This window comes from Vicia villosa, unplaced genomic scaffold (assembly GCF_029867415.1).
Source record: "Vicia villosa cultivar HV-30 ecotype Madison, WI unplaced genomic scaffold, Vvil1.0 ctg.003190F_1_1, whole genome shotgun sequence".
Taxonomy (NCBI): domain Eukaryota; kingdom Viridiplantae; phylum Streptophyta; class Magnoliopsida; order Fabales; family Fabaceae; genus Vicia; species Vicia villosa.
This window is the reverse complement of record NW_026706135.1, coordinates 71091-88244: the sequence shown is the minus strand read 5'-3', so window position 1 is coordinate 88244 and position 17154 is coordinate 71091. Positions and strand designations below refer to the sequence as shown.

Below are 17154 nucleotides of genomic sequence, written 5' to 3'. Positions count from 1 at the left end.
GTCTTTACAAAAATGGTAAAAGTTGCAACTGGAATATGTAATATCACCAAAGGAAGACCACCTCCACATCAAAAACTTGATTTTCCACACTATATCATTTATATTCCAAACCTCATTTTTAAAGCAAAAGTCATTCCTTGTCAACCAAATAATCCAGCAAGTGGCCAACCAAAACACCCCAAATTTACCTTCTTTAATTCTTTTCAAACGACTCATGGCATACCATTTCATAAAAAGCGGAATGCAATCTTCCTCCTTCCAACCCGAATAATCCACCCACTCACCAATATCTTTCCAAACAAGTTTAATTACATTACATTTGAAGAAAATATGGTCTCTATCCTCCAAATGTAACCCACAAAAAACACAATTTAAATTAGAAGTAGGAAAAGCAATTCCTCTAACTTTCAAAAGGTCTTTGGTTGGTAGCCTATTCACAAAAAGTCTCCAAGCAAACGCTTTAATTTTAAAAGGAATCTCCATCTTCCAAATCTTTTCCAACACTTCATCATTCCTATTTAGGGGACCAAAAAGAATTCGCCGAAAAGCATACCGACGGTAACACGATGATACCGTAAATCTCTTATCCGTCTCACTATTCCAACTCACGGAATCCTTTTCCAAATTACAACCCGCAAAAGTTTCCAAAAAATTCCGTAAAGACAAAAGCTTAGATAACAAACCCGCCTCAACCGCCTCGACCACCGAAATGCCCAAATCCCCCCATTTCCAAACCCCATCACACCACCCTCCCATAACCGCTACGGAGACATTTTTCAACAAAGAAATATCAAAAAGTTTCGGAAAAGCCTCCGACAAACAAACATCATTTAACCAACAAACTTCCCAAAACGGAGTGTTAAAGCCATTGCCCACTTTAAAACAACAATTCTCAAGAAAGGGATCTTTATGAAAAGAAGAAGAATTACCAACCTTTAGCATGTCGCGCCACCAAAATGAAGAAGAAGAATTTTTTTTATGAACCCCACCACCAAAAAGATGCATATTTAAATCTCCATAACGCGCCTTCAATACTTCTAACCACAACATCCTCCCCCCATTTGCAACTCTCCATCTCCACTTATTTAAAAGGGCTAAATTAAAATCGTTTAAATCCTTAATATTTAAACCTCCTTTTAAATAAGGCAATGTCACACCCTTCCAACTAACCCAATGAATTTTCTATTTCTCGGCCACCCCTCCCCATAAGAAATTACTTTGCAACTTTGTAAATTCAATAACCACTTTAGTCGGCATCTTGTAAAAGGACATGGTGAAAATAGCGAGGGAACTCAAAATAGACTTCAAAAGCGTCATTCTTCCTCCAAGGTTCAAAAAATGATTTTTCTACCCCATCAAACGAATTTTCATATTTTCCAAAAGTGGAGTCCAAGTGCACTCCTTCCTCGGATTGAAGCCAATCGGGATGCCGAGGAAATAGAAATTGCTAACTTCTAATTTGCATGAAAGGTACAAAGAAACGGCTTCCAAAAAGTTCGTCGAAACATTGATCCCGATCAATTTACTTTTGTGAAAGTTAATTCCAAGACCCGAAACCAACTCAAAAGCTCTCAACACAATCTTGACCGCCTTCACGTGTTTCCAAGATCTTTCACCTACTAATAAAGTATCATCCGCGAATTGGAGTATATCAACACAACACTTCCGATTAATCGCAAAGTTCTCATACTCTCCAATTTCTATGGATTTCCGAACCAACCTCGTAAGAGCCTCCGCCACAATGACAAAAAGAAAAGGAATTAAAGGATCTCCTTGTCTTAATCCCCTCTCCACCATAAACTCTCTAGTAGGGCTCCCGTTTACCACCACCGACATGTCGCTTTTAAGAACCAATAATTCCATCCAACTCCTCCATTTTTCACCAAAGCCCATTTTCAATAACAAATGCCTCAAAAAGTTCCAAGAAACTTTGTCATAAGCCTTTTCAAAATCAACTTTAAAAAGGAGACAAGATTTACCTTCTTTGTTTGCGAAATCCACCACTTCGTTAGCCACCAAAACCCCATCGAGCAATTGCCTACCTAGAATAAAAGCGCTTTGACAAGGAGAAACGATAGAGTTCAACACCAATTTCAATCTCCCCGCCAACATCTTCGCCATGAATTTATACATACAACCCACCAAACAAATCGGTCTATAATCGTCCAATGAGAGCGGGTTCACGGACTTCAGTATCAACGGCAAAAAAGAAGAAGTAACCGCCTTTGATAATTCTCTTCCTTTGAAAAAGTGATCAAAATATCTCAAGAAATCTTCTTTTATAAAAGACCAAAATCTTTTAATAAAAATAAAAGAATACCCGTCCGGACCCGGACTCTTAGTACCACCGCAACTCTTTAACGCTTCATTAATCTCATCTTCTTGAAAATGTCTTTCAAGCCATACCTTAACTTCCTCACTAATACAATCAAAATGAATTCCTTCCAAAGACGACGCCATCCCTTCCTCCTCATCAATTTTTTTTGAGAAATGACAAACTACAAAATCTTTAATATCCTTTACCTTTTCTAACCTCTCATCCAAAGTGTTAATGGGCTCTAAATGATTATGTCTTCTTTTCTCCTTCATGACTTTGTGAAAGTAACCACTATTAGAATCTCATTCCTTTAACCACTTCAAATTAGCTTTTGGAACTAACATATTCTCTTTAATTCTCAATTTCATCCAAAACCGACTCGTTGCTTCCTTCCTTCTAATCAAAGTATCTGGGTGAAAATCCTCTCCCTCTAATTCCAACAAATCATCCCCGCAATTTATGTCTCTAACCTCCTCTTGAATTTCCAAGTCAATTCTTCCAAAGACCTCTTTATTCCACCATTTGAGTCGACCTTTAAGAAGAAATAATTTTTGTTTCAAAAGATAATCCCCTCTACCTTCCACTTTGAAGCTTTTCCACTCACTCTCCACAAAAGAGAAAAAGGAATCGTGAGAAAACCATTCATTGTTGAACTTGAATGGTTTAGGCCCCCAATTATTATTGTCAACTTCTAACCATATGGGACAATGATCGGAAATATCTCTCTCCCCCACCATTTGCCCTATCACCCCCCCAATCATTCAACACTTTCTCCGACACGAGAAATCTATCAATTCTACTCATCGATTTACCATCTCCACTATACCAAGTAAACTTTTTTCCCTTGCAAGGAACATCCATCAACAAGCTTTTCTCAATGAACTCCGCAAAATCAATAGCTTCATTAACATTAGAAAAGACACCTCTACCTTTCCTCTCCTCCCGCTCCTTAATAGCATTAAAATCGCCTCCTATAATCCATTCTCCATCATTGAAAGCTTCTTTCAAATCCAATAACTTTCGCCACAGAATTCTCTTTTTGACAATTTCACAAGAAGAGTACACATTAATCAAGTAAAAGAAGTTATTATTCATACACACCTTCACACCAAGATACCCCTCCCCTTTAAAACTCATAATAACTTCTAACCTATCCTCCTTCCACAAGGTTAAAAGACCTCCCGATCTTCCCGAAGAATTAGAATACGAAAATCCTATGTCTTTGGCATTCCAAAAACTCTTCGCCACAAAGTCATGCATACTAGTTAATTTTGTCTCTTGGATGAAAAAAATATCCGCTTTGCTCTTAAGCACCAAAGAACTAATTCTTCTTCTCTTAAGAGAATTGCCACCCCCTCTAATGTTAAGAGATCCAATAATCATGACAACAAATTATTAAACTCCTTCGAACCGGCTTTTCTCAATGCCGCTTCATGCTCCAAAGCTTCAATTCTCTCAATGAATTTAACATCTCCCCTCTTAGACACCACCCCCTGTTAGAACAAGAAATGTTCTGATCAATATTCTTTGTTTTGATGATAACATTAAGTATGAATTTTGTATAAGACAATATGGTACTCTAATCCTTTACATTTTCCATTTCAGGAAATATATAAAGAGTATGCACAAATCAGCGCTCAGAAGTAACTGACTCAGAAAGTTCTGGATGGCTTCATCAGAACATGCTCTAGCAAATGTGATGCTCAAAAGAAAGACTTCAAGAATCATCACAAGTCAAGGACCATATTGCTAAATGCTATCTCTCATGCTGAGTATGAGAAGATAACAAACAGAGAAACAACTCATAACATCTTTGAATCATTAAAGATGACTCATGAGGGTAATGCTCAAGTAAAGGAGACCAAGGCCTTAGCTCTAATCCAGAAATATGAAGCATTCAAGATGGAGGAAGATGAGAACATTGAAGCAATGTTTTCAAGGTTCCAGACTCTGACTGCTGGATTGAGAGTGCTTGATAAAGGCTACACCAAAGCTGATCATGTAAAGAAGATCATTAGAAGCTTACCCAGAAGATGGGGACCCATGGTGACTGCATTCAAGATTTCTAAGAATCTGAATGAAGTGTCTCTTGAAGAGCTGATCAGTTCCCTGAGGAGTCATGAAATTGAGCTGGATGCAAATGAACCTCGGAAGAAAGGTAAGTCCATTGCATTAAAATCTAATAATAGAAAATGCACTAATGCTTTTCAGGCTGAAGAAGAAGATTCTGAAGAGTCAGAATCAGAAGAAGAAGAAGAAGAAGAAGAAGAAGAAGAAGAATTATCTCTGATATCCAGAAGAGTAAATCAACTCTGGAAAAGCAAGCAGAGAAAGTTCAAGAACTTCAAAAGACCTGAGAAGGGAGAATCTTCTGAACACAGAAGATTTGACAAGAAGAAGGTGACGAGCTATGAATGTAAAGAGCCTGGACATTACAAGAATGAATGTCCAAAGCTTCACAGGGAAAAGCCCAAGAAAATATTTGAAAAGAAGAAAGGCCTAATGGCTACTTGGGATGACTCAGATTCTTCTGATGAAGAGTCAGATTCTGAAGATGAGCAGGCAAACATAGCACTGATGGCCACTATTGATGAAGAATCAGAATCTACATCAGACTCAGACTCTGAAGTGGTATTTTCTGAACTCTCTAGAGATGAATTAGTTTCCAACTTAACTGAACTTCTAGAAATCAAGGCTAAACTTAGTATCAAATACAAAAAGCTGAGAAAGCTCTTTGCATCTGAAACTAAGAGACTTGAAGTAGAAAATTCTGAACTGAAAGAAAAAGTTTTAAAACAATCTAAAGATGTTGAATCATCTTCAAGTTCAGAAAAGTCTATTCTAAGTGTGAACAATATTCTTAAGGAATATGACTTGAGTTTCATGAAGTTTCTATCTAGAGGTATTGGCAGAAGTCAGCTAGCCTCTATGATATATGGAGTAAGTGGAAACAAGAGAATTGGTATAGGCTATGAGGGTGAAACCCCATATAAACTTGAACCTGTTGATGAGATGATTATCACATATAAACCTCTGTATGATCAGTTCAAGTTTGGTCATTCTCATGATATAAAGCACACATCTAACTCTAAGAGTTTCCACATAACACACACCAAGAAATATGTTGTACACACCAGAAAATCTTATGATAAATCTTTTGCTAAACCTTAGTTCAATCAGAACTTGAGGAAAACTAACCCAAAAGGACCCAAAAGAATGTGGGTACCTAAGGAAAAGATTATCCCTGTTGTAGATCTCCTTCAAGGCTCAAAAGACAAAGGCAAACATGACATGGTACCTGGACTCTGGGTGCTCACGACACATGACGGGAAAAAGGTCTATGTTCCAATACCTGGAGTTTAAATCTGCTGGAGAAGTCAAGTTTGGAGGGAACCAGAAGGGCAAGATCATTGGTTCTGGAACCATATGCATTGGTAACTCTCCCTCTATAACTAATGTACTTTTAGTAGATGGTTTAGCTCATAACTTATTGTCTATAAGTCAATTAAGTGACAATGGTTATGACATAATCTTCAATCAAAAGTCCTGCAAAGCTTTTAGTCAGAAGGATGGCTCTATCCTATTTACAGGCAAGAGAAAGAACAACATTTACAAGATTGATCTTCTGGATCTTAAGAATCAAAAGGTTACTTGCCTTATGTCTGTTAGTGAATAGTTGTGGGTCTGGCACAAAAGATTAGGTCATGCTAGTTTGAGAAAGATTTCTCAGATTAACAAACTTAATCTGGTCAGAGAACTCCCTATTCTGAAATATAAATCATATTCTCTTTGCGAAGCATGTCAGAAAGGGAAGTTTTCAAAACTTGCATTCAAGTCTAAAAATGTTGTCTCTTCCTCTAGGCCGCTAGAACTTCTGCACATTAATCTTTTTGGCATAGTCAAAACAGCATCAATCAGAGGGAAGAAATATGGATTAGTCATCTTAGACGACTATTGTAACATCCCATAATTTCAATTTATTAATTTAATTTGGATTTAAATTAAATAATTGGAATTTTAGTATTTTATTTGGATTTAATTGGAAAATGAGGAAGTAAGAGCTATTGGGCTTATGGTGTGATGTTAGTAAAAGAGGGGTACTAATTAGGTAGGCCTTTTACTAAGTTGTGGTTAATTTATTTTATTTTATTTTTCATAAAATAAGAAAAAGGAACCATTTGGGGAGAAAGGAAGAACATGTGAAAAGAGCAAGAGAAGAGAAAGAGGCAAGAACGTGGAACCGGAAGGAGAGCATTCAAGAGATTCATCGAGGTAAGGGGGGACTCTTCCTTTTAGTATCTCTTATGCGGTCTTAGGTAATAGGTAGATTGATGTATGGTTTGATTCAATTAGACATTGGGGTTGTTAGGTTAGGTTGTTATAATTTGATCGAATTGATGATAATTGTGTGAACTATTTGGTTAATAATGCGTTTAGATGATGTTTTGTGGTGTATAATTGAATATATGATGATTGTATGCCTGTATGTGATGTCTGGAATCGTTTTTGGGTGAAAAGGGTGTGAAATCGCAGGGTCTGTCGCAGACGTGGGGTTTGTTGAAATCGCAGGTCCGCTGAGCGGAGGGGGGTCCGCTGAGCGGAGGTCTTAGTGTCTGTCTTTCCCTTGTATGCGACGAGTGCGAGTTATCACTGTCGATACTTTTGGTTCTAATGGAATTGTTTTGTGGATTAGCAGAACAATGGCTGGAAGAGGTGGAAGAAATGACGATGCTATCGCTGAGGCTTTGGGCATGATTGCTGGTGTGCTGGGAGGGAATGCTAATGGAGCTGTGATTGGTGTTGACAGGCAGCTAAACAGTTTTCAGAGGAACAATCCTCCGTTGTTCTAGGGTACGCATGATCCTGAAGGTGCTCAGAAGTGGCTTAAGGAGATCGAGAGGATTTTCAGAGTCATCGATTGTGCAGAGAACCTGAAAGTGAGGTATGGTACTCATATGTTGTCCGAAGAGGCTGATGACTAGTGGATGGCTACTAGAGCTGAATTGGATGCTGATGGTGTAGCTATTTCCTGGGCTGTGTTTAAGAGAAAGTTTCTGAGGAGGTATTTTCCTGAAGACGTTCGAGGCAGGAAAGAAATTGAATTTTTGGAGCTGACTCAGGGTAATATGACGGTACCAGAGTATGCTTCGAAATTTGTTGAGTTGGCGAAGTACTACGTTCACTACAACAATGATGAAGCTAGTGAATTCTCGAAGTGCATCAAGTTTGAGAATGGCCTTCGTGATGAGATCAAGCAAGGAATCAGGTATCAGAGGATTCGACGCTTTGTCGATTTGGTGGACTGTAGTAGGATCTTCGAAGAGGATAACCTTAAGCTGAAGTCATCTCACTCTCGCGAGTTGGTTGACAAGAAAGGTAAGAAGCCTATGGATAGAGGTAAGCCATATGGTAGAGGAAATCCTAGAGCTGGGAATTGGAAGAGGCCTAGTGGGGGAGATTCTAGTGCTCCCGTTAGGTGCTACAACTGTGGTGAGACTGGGCATAGAAGGAATGAGTGCAAAAGTGGAGATAAGAAATGCTTCAAGTGTGGTAAGGCGGGTCATCTTGCGTCTGATTGTAGGATGAACATTGTGACTTGCTATAATTGCGGCGAAGAGGGTCACATCAGTCCACACTGCACTAAACTAAAGAAGGATCAGACTGGTGGGAAGGTCTTTGCTTTGTCTGGGTCAGAGACTACTCCGGAAGATCGTCTGATTAAAGGTATGTGTTTTATCCATGACACACCTTTAGTTGCCATTATTGATACTGGAGTGACTCATTCGTTCATTTCATTGGATTGTGCTAACCGATTGGGATTAGAAATATCTGTTATTCATGGAAGTATGGTTATTGACACTCCTGCGTCGGGATTAGTAACTACTTCTTCTGCTTGTTTGAACTGTCCTGTTGACATATTTGGTAGAAAGTTTGGAATGGACTTAGTGTGCCTTCCTCTTGAGCAACTTGACATTATTTTGGGGATGAAATGGTTATAATTTAATCGAGTTCATATCAATTGTTTTACGAAGACGGTTATCTTTCCTGAAGAGGTTAGTGTTGAGGATTTGACTATGTCAGTCAAATAGATGAATTTAGCTGTCAATGATGGAGCGGTGGTATTTATGTTGTGCTCTTCAATGGAAGTGAAAAGGGGGCGATAATGCCGGTGAGCTACGAGTAGTGAATGAGTATCCGGAAGTATTTCCAGAAGATGTTAGTGAGTTGCCACCTGAAAGAGAAGTGGAGTTCGCTATAGAATTGATTCCTGGAACTAGTCTTGTGTCGATGGCACCATATCGCATGTCGGCATCGGAATTGGCTGAACTGAAGAAACAATTAGAGGAATTGTTGGAAAAGAAGTTTATTCGTCCTAGTGTGTCACCGTGGGGTGCACCGGTACTGTTGGTTAAGAAGAAAGAAGGTTCAATGAGGCTATGTGTTGATTATAGACAACTGAACAAGGTGACAATTAAGAACCGATACCCGTTGCCGAGGATTGATGATTTAATGGATCAGTTGGTTGGAGCTTGTGTATTTAGCAAGATTGATCTGAGGTCTGGATATCACCAAATTTGTGTGAAGGCAGAAGATATTCAGAAGACGGCATTCTGAACGAGGTATGGACATTATGAATATTCTGTTATGCCATTTGGTGTTACTAATGCACCTGGTGTTTTCATGGAGTATATGAACAGGATATTTCACCCGTATCTTGACAAGTTTGTGGTAGTGTTCATTGATGACATTCTGATTTACTCGAAGAGTGATGAAGAACATGCAGAGCATTTGAGAGTGGTATTGGAGCTATTGAAGGAGAAGAAGCTATATGCGAAATTGTCTAAATGTGAATTCTGGTTGAAGGAAGTAAGTTTTCTTGGCCACGTAATTTCGAAGAATGGTATCACGGTGGATCCTATGAAAGTGGAAGCAGTATCTCAGTGGGAGACGCCGAAGAATGCTTCAGAGATTCGTAGTTTTCTTGGTCTGGTAGGTTACTATAGAAAGTTCATTGAGGGATTTTCAAAGTTGGCGTTGCCAATGACTAAGTTAACAAGAAAAGGACAAGTATTTGTATGGGATTCAGAATGTGAGAAAGGCTTTCAAGAATTGAAGAAGAGATTGACAAGTGCTCCGATCTTAATTTTGCCTAATCCAGTGAAGTCTTTCAATGTATACTGTGATGCTTCACTGATGGGTTTAGGTGGTGTTTTGATGCAAGATAAGCAGGTAGTAGCTTATGCTTCAAGGCAGTTGAAAATTCATGAAAGGAATTATCCGACTCATGATTTGGAATTGGTGGCTGTGGTGTTTGTGTTGAAATTGTGGAGACATTATCTTTATGGTTCTCGATTTGAGGTATTCAGCGATCATAAGAGTCTGAAATATCTCTTCGATCAGAAGGAACTTAATATGAGGCAGAGGAGATGGTTAGAATTTTCGAAAGATTATGATTTCGGTTTGAATTACCATCCTGGTAAAGCAAATGTTGTTGTTGATGCATTGAGTACGAAGTCATTACATATGTCTATGCTAATGGTGCGAGAATTGGATTTAATTGAGAAATTCCGAGATTTGAGTTTAGTATGCGAAAGTACTTCTAATAGTGTTAAGTTGGGGATGTTGAAATTGACTAATAGTATCCTTGAAGAAATTAGAAACGGACAGAAATCTGACGTTAGCTTGGTGGATAAGTTGACATTGATTAACCAAGGTCAAGGAGGTGAATTCCGAATTGACGAGAATGGCGTTATGAGATTTGGAGACTGAGTGTGTGTCCCCGATGTTGCTGAGATCAGAAAGAGTATTCTGGAAGAAGGACACCGAAGTGGATTGAGTATACATCCTGGTGCTACCAAGATGTATCATGACTTGAAGAAGTTATTTTGGTGGCCTGGAATGAAGAAGGAAATTGCTGAATTTGTTTATGCTTGCTTAATTTGTCAAAAGTCGAAAATTGAGCATCAGAGGCCGTCTGGATTGATGGAACCGTTGTTTGTTCCGGATTGGAAGTGGGATCGAATTTCTATGGACTTTGTATCTGGTTTACCTAGAACGAGCAAGAATTTTGATTCTATTTGGGTTATTGTAGACCGGTTGACAAAATCTGCTCACTTTATTCCAACAAGAATGGATTATCCGATGGAGAAGTTGGCTCAGTTATATGTTGAGAAGATAGCGAGTTTGCATGGTGTTCCTGCTAGTATTGTGTCAGATAGAGACCCGAGGTTTACTTCTAAGTTCTGGACGGGATTGCAAGAAGCCTTAGGTACTAAATTGAGGTTGAGTTCTGCTTATCATCCGCAGACAGATGGTCAGACGGAGAGAACGATTCAATCGTTAGAGGATTTGTTGCGAGCTTGTGTATTGGAAAAAGGTGGTGTTTGGTATAGTTATTTACCTTTGATTGAGTTTACCTACAACAATAGTTATCATTCGAGTATTGGTATGGCTCCGTTTGAAGCATTGTATGGTAGGAGATGTAGAACGTCGTTGTGTTGGTACGAATCTGGAGAGAATACGGTGGTTGGACCGGAGATTGTGCAACAAACTACAGAAAAGATCAAAATGATTCAAGAGAAGATGAGAGCTTCTCAGAGTCGTCAGAGAAGTTACCATGACAAAAGAAGGAAGGATATTGAATTTAATGAGGGAGATCATGTGTTCATGCGAGTTACTCCAATGACTGGCATTGGTAGGGCCTTGAAGTCAAAGAAGTTAACTCCGCGTTTTATTGGTCCATTTCAGATTACTAAGAAGATTGGGAAGGTTGCTTATCAGATTGCTTTACCGCCTGCACTCCCTAATTTGCATGATGTGTTCCATGTATCTCAGTTGAGGAAATACATTGCGGATCCGTCTCATGAGATTCAGGTAGATGATATACAGGTGCGAGATAATCTGACTGTAGAGACATTACCTATGAGGATTGAGGATCGTAAAGTAAAGCAGTTGCGAGGTAAAGATATAGCAACAGTGAAAGTGGTTTGGGGAGGACCAGCCGGTGGAAATGTTACATGGGAGTTAGAGAGCCAGATGAAGGACTCTTACCCGGAACTTTTCGTCTAAGGTATGTTTTCGAGGACGAAAACTCTTTTAGTGGGGGAGAGTTGTAACATCCCATAATTTCAGTTTATTAATTTAATTTGGATTTAAGTTAAATAATTGGAATTTTAGTATTTTATTTGGATTTAATTGGAAAATGAGGAAGTAAGAGCTATTGGGCTTATGGTGTGATGTTAGTAAAAGAGGGGTGCTAATTATTTAGGCCTTTTACTAAGTTGTGGTTAATTTATTTTATTTTATTTTTCATAAAATAAGAAAAAGGAACCATTTGGGGAGAAAGGAAGAACACGTGAAAAGAGCAAGAGAAGAGAAAGAGGCAAGAACGTGGAACCGGAAGGAGAGCATTCAAGAGATTCATCAAGGTAAGGGGGGACTCTTCCTTTTAGTATCTCTTATGTGGTCTTAGGTAATAGGTAGATTGATGTATGGTTTGATTCAATTAGACATTGGGGTTGTTAGGTTAGGTTGTTATAATTTGATCGAATTGATGATAATTGTGTGAACTATTTGGTTAATAATGCGTTTAGATGATGTTTTGTGGTGTATAATTGAATATATGATGATTGTATGCCTGTATGTGATGACTGGAATCGTTTTTGGGTGAAAAGGGTGTGAAATCGCAGGGTCTGTCGCAGACTTGGGGTTTGTTGAAATCGCAGGTCCGCTGAGCGGAGGTCCCAACGTAGTTTGCTTCTGTTGGACGTTGCTAGAGGTCCGCTGAGCGGAGGTCTGAAGGATTCGCTTCTGCCTTGCGTCGCTGAGCGAACCTTGCTGAGTGTGAATTTTTCTAAAACTTTAAAATGACGTATCTTTTGATCTGTTAATCGTTTCTTAGTGCCGTTTTGGGCATTGTGCAAGTAATTAAATGTTTTATATGATGGAGGATGAATATGTGCGGTGGCCGACTTTATTTCTTTAAAACTCGATTTAATTACTTGATGAGAATTGAACATTGTGTGCATATGAGATAGGTGTGACAATGTGTTTGATGTGATAATGAATTGGTTGTGATTGTTATTATGATTATGATGAATGCATGACTATTTGAATGATGTTGAAAACATGTACATACTTATTGGTGATGTGGTGTTGAGACGAGTTGTTCATCGTGATTCGGTGATGTTAATAAGTATGTTATGTGTGTTTCATTCATTCATATGCATTTGATGATGGATCTCGTTGATGAGTGGATCGTTGGTGGCTAATTCCCATTGTGCGGAGATTAGTAAGCAGTCATCGTGTGCCCATGGGGGTGTGAGCGATGAGGTTAATCGTGTGCCAATGTGGGGTGTGAGCGATTAAAGGGCAGTATCGAGGAGAGAAGTCTTGTGAATGTGATTCACGAATTTTGGTACCACATGCATAGTGTCAGTTGTGTCATATGCATTTTGTCATAACATGATTGTATTGATTTCCGTGTTCGTGTTGTAATCTATTATTGTGTGATTTGATGAATAATAGATGTGGATCTAAATGTGTATAATTGGGTGAATGGTATATTATGATGCTTGTTGCTTATGAATTGCATAATATTTACTAATTGAGAATGAGACTCACCCTTACATGTTATCATTTTCAGATTGAGGAGTAGCGGCATTAGTGCTCGGTGAGGATGACTCGTAGAGTTTATCCGTTTATGTTGGGTCGTGTTGGTCATGCTCTGATCTTGTAACACTGGGGGACGATAGTTATAGAGATTAATGAGAATTCTCTATTTTATTCGGTGTTGGATTATATTTCCATTTTGTTATGTTGATGATGTTTCTTATTCCGTTGTGATAAACATAATTGCATTTTTGGTAAATCGTTTCCTAATAAAGTATGACCTGACCATGATTGAATTATTCATTTTCAATAATTGTGGCACCCTTGTGTTTATGTTTTTACTCTGATATATTCATTTAAATTGTCGCAGGGTTTAGAAGGGTGTTACAACTATAGCAGATGAACGTGGGTAAAGTTCTTGAAACACAAGGATGAGTCTCATACTGTGTTCTTTGACTTCTGCACTCAGATTCAATCTGAGAAGGAATGCAAAATCATAAAGGTTAGAAGTGATCATGGTGGCGAATTTGAGAATAGATTCTTTGAGATTTATTTCAAAGAAAATGGTATTGCCCATGATTTCTCTTGTCCTAGAACTCCACAGCAAAATGGAGTTATAGAACGAAAGAATAGGACTCTACAAGAAATGGCCAGAACCATGATCAATGAAACCAATATGGCTAAGCATTTCTGGGCAGAAGCAATTAACACAACGTGTTATATTCAGAATAGAATCTCTATAAGACCTATTCTAAATAAGACTCCTTATGAATTGTGGAAGAACAGAAAGCCCAACATTTCTTATTTCCATCCATTTGGATGTGTATGCTATATTCTGAATACTAAAGATCATCTGAATAAGTTTGATTCTAAAGATCAGAAGTGTTTTCTACTTGGATATTCTGAACGCTCAAAAGGCTACAGAGTATACAATACTGAAACTCTGGTAGTTGAAGAATCAATCAATATCAGATTTGATGATAAGCTTGGCAATGAAAAGCCAAAGCAGTTTGAGAATTTTGCAGATATAGATATATCTATCTCAGATCATGAAGAACCCAAAGGAAAGAATGATGCAGAAAATCAAGTTGCAGCATCTTTGGAGAATCTCAGAATATCTGAAGAGCCAACACTCAGAAGATTTTCTAGACTCAACTCTGCTCATTTAGAAGATGTCATCATTGGAAAGAAATATGACCCCATCAGAACTAGAGCATTCCTTAAGAACAATGCAGAATGTCAATTTGTTCTAGTATCTTTGATTGAGCCAACTTCTGTTGATCAAGCTCTGGAAGATGCTGACTAGATAATTGCCATGCAAGAAGAGCTTAATCAGTTTACAAGGAATAATGTCTGGGATCTGGTTCCAAGACCAAAAGGATTTAACAACATTGGAACTAAGTGGGTCTTCAGAAATAAGCTCAGTGAGAAAGGTGACGTTGTCAGAAACAAAGCCAGACTGGTTGCTCAGGGCTATAGTCAGCAAGAAGGCATTGACTATACAGAAACCTTTGCACCAGTGGCCAGGTTAGAATCTATTCGTCTATTAATTTCATTTGCCACTCAGAATAACATCACTCTGTATCAAATGGATGTTAAGAGTGCATTTCTAAATGGTTATATAGATGAAGAAGTTTATATCCACCAACCTCCCGGTTTTGAAGACTCTAAGTCTACAGAACATGTTTTCAAACTTAAGAAATCATTATACGGTTTAAAGCAAGCTCCCAGAGCTTGGTATGAAAGATTAAGTTCGTTCCTTCTGGATAATGGTTTCACTAGAGGACAAGTGGATACAACTCTCTTTTGTAAAACCTTTAAAAAGGATATTTTAATTTGCCAAATTTATGTTGATGATATTATATTTGGAACATCTAATGCTACACTTGGAAAGCAGTTTGCTAAGTCTATGCAGGCAGAGTTTGAAATGAGCATGATGGGAGAACTCAAGTATTTTCTTGGGAATCAGATCAATCAAATTTCTGAAGGAACTTATGTTCAGCAGGCCAAGTATGTGAAAGAACTTCTTAAGAAGTTTAATCTTTCAGAAAGCAAAGAAGCAAAGACTCCTATGCATCCAACGTGTGTATTAGGTAAGGATGAGGTAAGTAAGAAGGTTGATCAGAAACTCTACAGAGGTATGATTGGATCTCTTTTATATCTTATTGCTTCTAGGCCTGATATTTTATTCAGTGTATGCCTGTGTGCTAGATTCCAATCAGATCCTAGAGAATCTCACTTAACAGCTGTTAAGAGAATTCTAAGGTATCTGAAAGGTACTACTAATGTTGGTTTAGTCTACAGAAGATCAGAAGATTACAACTTAGTAGGATATTGTGATGCTGATTATGCTGGAGATAGAGTTGAAAGGAAAAGTACTTTTGGAAGCTTTCAGTTTCTGGGAAGTCATCTGATCTCTTGGTACAACAAGAAACAAGCCACAATAGCCCTCTCTACTACAGAAGCAGAATATGTTGTTACTGCTGGATGTAGTACACAGATGCCCTGGATGAAGAGTCAGCTAGAAGATTATCAGATATGTGAGAGTAACATTCCTATATTCTGTGATAATACTTCTGCTATTTTTTTATCTTAGAATCTCATCTTACATTCCAAAGCTAAACATATTGAGATTAAACATCACTTCATTAGGGACTATGTTCAGAAGGGTGTTCTTTCTTTAAACTTTGTGGATACAGAACATCAGTGGGCTGATATCTTCACAAAACCCCTTGCTGAAGATAGGTTTAAGTTCATTCTTAAGAATATCAGTATGGATTTATGTCCAGAATGAAAGGATGAGAAGATCTTATATATGGATTAGATTTGAAATGCTTATTTATTTTCTTATCAGATGTTCTGGATATGTTGATCATTTAGATATTCTGATTCTGTTATTGCTAACGTTTCATATGTCTAAGATGATTCAGAATTTCTGTTAAAGCAAAACAGCTATCACCAGCTATTCCAAATGATGAACACGTGTTCATTCTGAAGGGACAAGCATGCGTGCAGTTGATGAGACGTCGCCCTAGGTAAATGTGCAAATCATTTCAAATTTCACGTTATCTCTCCTAACGTCATTCAACATTAAATGCAAATTGATTCTCTGCATTCCGTAACTGTTCATTCTCATAATTTAATTGCATTTTGTTTCGCGTCCGTGGCTATTTAAACACATCTCATAATCATTTTCTCTCTTTTCACGCATTCAGCATTCATCTTGTTTATGCATTTCTGCCTCTTCTTCTCTCTATTCAAAAACCCTAAACCGAATCCAAGAAATCTTAGAAGTTCTTCAATGGCCTCTCCTTCAATGCAAAATGCTAGTTCATCTTCTCAACAACAACATCAAGATCAACAACAACAACAACTTCTTGTTGCCCAGAAGACATGTTATATTCCTTTGAATGAATTAGAGGTTATCTGCGAGATGATGGTTGATTTTGATAACCTGGAAGCACATGAAATTCATTTGAAGGATGCTATGACATTTCAAGGATGGCAAGCGTTCTTCTACGGTTTGTGTGGACCAGACTATCCAGATCTGGTGAAGGAATTTTGGGTTCATGCAACAGTCATGCCAAAGGCCATTCTTTCTGTTGTTCATGGTGAGCGTATTTCCATCACAGAAAATCTTCTAAGGAAGTTGTTTGGGTTGGAAACTGTTGAAGGTGTGTCTGAAGCTGTTCCAGGAAGAACATAGTGGGAAGTTATCTATGAAGAAATTAACAGGATGGGAAAGAGTCTACAGAAATCAAGACAATGAAGCCTTCATACAGAATCTTGGCTAAGATTCTTCTGGGTTGCATATACCACAGAAAGGCAACTTCCTCTTCAAACTATGTTAGCAAGAACCAATAGTACATTCTGTATTGTATTGGTAAGAAAGAAAAAGTGGATCTTCCATTCATCATCTTCAACCACATGTGGCAGCATGTGAAGGAATCTAGAGATAGTTTCAGAAAGAAGAACCCTAAATACAAGAGAAACATTATTCCTTTTGGAAGAATTATCTCAGATCTTCTGGTTCAAACAAAGATTGTTGAGGATCCTTACACAGTTATTGGAAGCACCATGAATGCTCGTTCTCTGAAGAAGATGGGCTTAATTCAATCTATTGGAACTTCTCCCCAAGTGAACGCTGAAGTTAGGTCCAGAAGAGGTCCTGCTCTGGCTGAGTTTGAGCTGTTCTTCAAAAATGAACTTCCAGAAGTTATTGTTCA

At 38.2% G+C, this 17154-nt stretch overlaps 1 protein-coding gene across 1 annotated transcript; it reads left to right on the top strand.

The window, feature by feature from the left end:
* Nucleotides 1-16229: 16229 nt before the first annotated feature.
* On the top strand, nucleotides 16230-16634 carry LOC131640548 (uncharacterized). The gene has a single exon (XM_058910947.1). The coding sequence runs from the start codon at nucleotides 16230-16232 to the stop codon at nucleotides 16632-16634; it is 405 nt and encodes a 134-aa protein (XP_058766930.1).
* Nucleotides 16635-17154: the final 520 nt, after the last annotated feature.

What these genes read in the sequence shown, in the direction of transcription:
- LOC131640548 (XM_058910947.1), top strand. Translation starts at nt 16,230, where the DNA reads ATGGCCTCTCCTTCAATGCAAAATGCTAGTTCATCTTCTCAACAACAA.